This window comes from Uranotaenia lowii, unplaced genomic scaffold, assembly GCF_029784155.1.
Source record: "Uranotaenia lowii strain MFRU-FL unplaced genomic scaffold, ASM2978415v1 HiC_scaffold_980, whole genome shotgun sequence".
Classification (NCBI taxonomy): Eukaryota; Metazoa; Arthropoda; class Insecta; order Diptera; family Culicidae; genus Uranotaenia; species Uranotaenia lowii.
The window spans coordinates 1-4,965 of NW_026598956.1; the positions used below are offsets into that span (position 1 = coordinate 1).

General features: G+C 37.3%; 1 protein-coding gene across 1 annotated transcript; it reads right to left on the bottom strand.

Annotated features, from left to right (window-relative positions):
* Positions 1–2,557: 2,557 nt before the first annotated feature.
* On the bottom strand, positions 2,558–4,224 carry LOC129761022 (phospholipase A1-like; the record flags this gene model as incomplete). The annotated part of the gene is made up of 4 exons (XM_055758724.1): positions 2,558–2,640; positions 3,018–3,272; positions 3,579–3,736; positions 4,125–4,224. Coding segments are annotated over 4 exons (596 nt in total), but the record flags the coding sequence as incomplete, so codon positions are not given.
* Positions 4,225–4,965: the final 741 nt, after the last annotated feature.

Sequence of the window (4,965 nt, forward strand, 5' to 3'; positions counted from 1 at the left end):
AATAAAAGGCAAAGATGAATTTCTATGATTTTTTTTTTGTCATTCTACTGCTGGCAACCTTAAAATAAGCATCCCAAAACGATTAAATAAAATATATATATATATATATTGATTTTTTTGTATTAACATCAAATATACAAATTAGGTTTTAAATTTTCTTATAAAATTGAAATTTGTAGCGCTTTTTCAGGACTGAACGAATCGCTCCCAAAAATTTACTTCTTAAATTTATTTTTTATCATAACAAAGCTATGGTAGGCGTAATAGTTTTAGTATTTGAAATTTCCATACAAAGCTTGCAGTGGTCTGATAATACATATAATAAGGAGAACTGTATTCCTGGTCAGGTATCAGGTATCAGAAAGGTTTTGGCTTAAAACAGCACGTTATCCAAACAATCGGGAAAATTGTGCCTAGCCTTTTTTTTTAAAGTAAATCATCATTTACCTGTTTCATTAAATGAAAAAAAAAACAAAAAAAAAATTATATATAAATAGATATATATTTGTTTTTTAGATCTATGGAAGGGTTTTATATTTATTACTTTTCTCAAAAATATCAACATATTGTGTAGAATAATTAACTCGATACAAAATAAGTGCATAAAGCCTTGGTTTATTTAAAATACTAAACAGTTTTAAGCATTTTTGTTTTTAACTGCAACATAGATACGCGATAATGAATAAAATATTTTCATGCTAGCTTTGGATAAAGCATCTATTGATTTTTCATCGAGTGCTAAGATCACCTGATGTTTACCGTTAACTTTTGGACCAATTTTAATTACTTTCCAGTCAAAAACGTTGATGTTGGGGTTTTGTCTAGAAATGGTTTTGAGAAAAGTCTTGGCACCATTCCGATCCAATGGTGGACATGCCGGTACAGTAACAACCGCTCGACGCAATGGCGGAATAGGCGTAAACGGAAGTATTACGAAGTTTCGTGTCGTCCGTTTCCTATTTATTTCAGCCAGAGCTGCCTTGAGCCATGCAAGGCTCGCACTATTTGCTGCATGAAACCAACCGGTACCCGAAAGATATCCTGACCCCATAAATTGAGGTTGGAAATTATCGGTCGGGATCTTTTGGATAATTGTAACGAGTTGGTACTCTACTCCGTCAAAGAAAGTTTGATCAGTTTCGAGACCAACACATTTAATCATCACCTTAAGATCATTTATGTCCGTCGTGCGTTGTTTTTTATCACCGTTTTCAACCGGTGATATCGCCTGGCGTTTCGCTCCAGAAGTAGTAGGGCTCTTTAACAGAGCTTCCTCGGTTGCCACATCCATGAAAAGGTCTACCAAAGCAAAAAATTTCAGCCTTAGAACTTAATCGGTTTGCGTTAGCACCGTATCAAAAATGCTTACCATTCTGAGCCATTGTAGGAACAAGAGCGGGTAGCCAAGATAGATTACACCAAACTGTCTTAGAAGAAATGTCTCGCGAAACTGAACGAATCGCTCCCAAAAATTTACTTCTTAAATTTATTTTTTATCATAACAAAGCTATGGTAGGCGTAATAGTTTTAGTATTTGAAATTTCCATACAAAGCTTGCAGTGGTCTGATAATACATATAATAAGGAGAACTGTATTCCTGGTCTATTATTGGGTCTAATTTAAAGAAGATTTGGGCTTTAGGAAATAGAAGCGAATTATCCTTCCTGTTGTTTTTTAGTTCCTTTTCCGCGTTCATGGATAAACGTGTATAAATCAAGGAAATCTACTTGAATTTAATTAAAATTAATTTAAACTCTACAACAGTAGCATTAGAGGTTTTCTGATTTCTGTAAAGGTCCTTGAATAAATATTCTAACAACACATCAAACTTCGAATATTGTCATATTTCCACTTGTAGCATTTTTAACTTCCAAATGAAAAATTTTTTGAGAGATTTTTTTTAATCCATTTCCAAATTTTCGTTTCAATTGTGACAACAGAGTTTTAATCCCGCTGGCCAACACAGCGAAAATTATCGGAAAAATCAACATCCTTTATGCTCACCCGAAATCCTTCCCCAGAAAAAACATTGCCAAGGTTTGTCCATCCTTTATTTTCGCTACGGAGTCTAAGTTTGGCTGTTTTTACAACTTTGTTGTGAAAAAGCCGGTAGTAATAACTCAAAAATAATTTGATAGTTTGGTAGACATTTTTCCTTTCGGCTCAAGCAAGATAGCGGCCTGGCTTGTCTTTCTCTCGGACCAATTCGTCGTCTCTAAGCCACAGAAAATTTTCCCCTTTCTGGACGGAATGAATTTTGGCACTCAGCATCGTTTGCATCGTTTCTTTGGCCACCGACAATGCAACTTGGCAGGGAATCTTTCTCGGCCAGCCATCGCCACAGGGCCACAGGACCAAGAACCACAAGCCTGCCATTTGGAAGCGCAAAAATCTCAACCAGCTCACTGACAACAAAAAAAAGAACCGAAGCAGCAGAAGTTATCCCATCATCTTGTGCCATAAAACTGGGAAGGGGGGTTCCGATACTCAACAAAAGCAGATCCCTTCCGAAGCGATGATTTATGGTCCAAACATTTATCGGGCGGCGTAAAACAAATTAGTTGCCAAAGTTTGGAGGTTTCTTTTTTTTTCGATCGACCGAAGCTCCCAGGTCCATTGTTGCCTTCCCCCGATCCGGAACTGCCGAGTTAACGAACGGAAATAAGGAATTTTAATGATGAACATACCCCGCTTTATTGGGAAAGTTCTCCAGAAAACGATTCTCGGCAAACGGCGTCATTTGATGCTTTTGAGCAGTTTGATGAATTAATGATACACTTCCTGGCGTGGGTCATTTCTGAGAATTTTGAAAAATGTTTGAACATTCGTCTGTTGTAGAATGCAAGAATCTTCCGAAGGTATTTAGAAGTAATTCTAACATATATTTAATATACATGTAAGAGACATCCGACCATCTTAAAAATAAAAAGCTTAAACATTTTATTTGTTGGATAAATGTGAAATTATTTTCAAATAAAAAATCCTATCAGTTTACCAGATGCTTTCAATTATCTCACCCGTAATCCTGGGCAGCTTCATGCCCCACTCGTTCAGCGTCTTGCCGGCAAAACCGGCCACTTCCGCCCCAAGGCTGAACCCAATCAGATGGATCTGCTTCAGGGGGTAATTCGATAGGACCAGAAATCGAATGAACCGCGCTATGTACCGCCCTACTCGGGGCCCATTCTGCACCGAGTTGACGTACCACGGGAGCGCCGTTAGGGGGCTCCAATCCACCAGAACCACGTTGTAATCACCGGCGTCCAGAAAAGCTGTTGGAAAATTAAGAAAAAAATATCACGTAGCTCGAAAATGTCTTTCTTAAACTCTGTAAGTTTTTAACCTCAAACTTCACTTCAAATCTGAAAAAAAGAATTGAAAAAAAAAGAAAATAACCCAACCACTTAAGAAAAAAATAATTGTTGAAGTCCTTGAGGTCCTTGGTTGAGATGGTACAATTTTTTTGAGGCTACCATGTTTTGGCTACCATCATGTAAAACTATGAAATATTATGAAACTATTAGGTTTCAGTTATTCTTAAAAATGATATTTACATTCTTATGAACCACCCTACTCACCATCCTTCATCTGTTTGCTGCTCTCGCCGGCGCCGCCTGGTGCCCGTTCCGAGAACCCATGCATATAGATCACCAACGGATTGGTCCTGTTGAGGTGGGACTTTCGCAGATGTTTCTTGTCCGAAACGAAGAGCACATCTCCCTTGTCACGGTTTTGTCTGTTTTTTTTTAGAAGAATGCAAGAAGAAGCCGGGAACAGTATGGTGCCAGAAAGAAATACAAACAAAAAAAAAGAAGAAGGATAGAGGGAGTTTTAAAAGGAAAGTTATTATCCTTGTGTTGCCGCGAGTTTCTTGGACGTGCTCAGCGAGCGATTGGAAGAAAAGTTCCCTGGAGCCCAACCGATTGGAACGAAATACTTTCATAAGGATCACACGATTTTTTACATAAATTTGATTTACAAACTGTTGAAATCAATTTTTGAAAACAGAAGCTATTACTTCTTTCGAATATAGTAAAAATATCATCATATTTTTAGTTTAAAAGGTAAATCCTTATAGTACAAGAATTAATTATCCCGTTTGTTGTAAAATTTTGTCCACCTACCTTGTGAACAGGAAAAACTGAATATCCTTCGGTTCCCGGATGGGGCAGCAATTTTCGCAATCGCCTCGTGGGGCTGGGCTGTACATTAGCGGGAGTCCACCTGTTGGAAAAAACGGATAGAAACAGAAGGAAACCGAGAATCAGCAAATCTGTCCGTCCTTTGTTACTTAGTGACCGGAAAATGGTGGGCGGCACGAGAATGTTTGCTTGCGGAACTGCGATTTGCGTTTTTTTCAAACTGATGAAAGGTGATTTCGATTATATGGTGGTGGTTTGAATTTTTCCGGATGTAAAGTCTTTAACCCTTTTTCCTGCATTTTTGTAAGCAGTGGCCCATATTTGGGCTACTAAAGAATTTGAAACAAATTGTGTCAAAGTGAAAAATAATACAAATTTAACAGTGTTCGGCACAAAAACGCTAATCCGCTAATCGCTAGTTAGTCCGATAACTTTTGGCTAGCGGTTTAATTTTGCCGCTAAATTTTGATTGAACTAGCGAATTAAAAAGTTCCGCTATTTTTTGGTTCCGCTAAATGAAGTACGCTAACTTACTTGTTTCAAATTCACGAATTATTACTGATAGAAGTAGACTTTTTATCATTTGACAAGTAAAGGAGACATCGGGCATCATTCTTATACCAATATGCGCTCCCTGGGGGAGGAAGACTGAATAAAAAAAGAAAAAAATCTTTTAAACGTCAAATTTCTCTCATCAATCTACCGACCAGTGCGAAGGTTCAAAATCTAACTTTCATATTTAGTGAATTTCAATAAAACTTTTTTGATGCTGAAAAGCACTTGTTTTGCATGAAACAATGATTTAATTAGGTTTTGTTTTGCT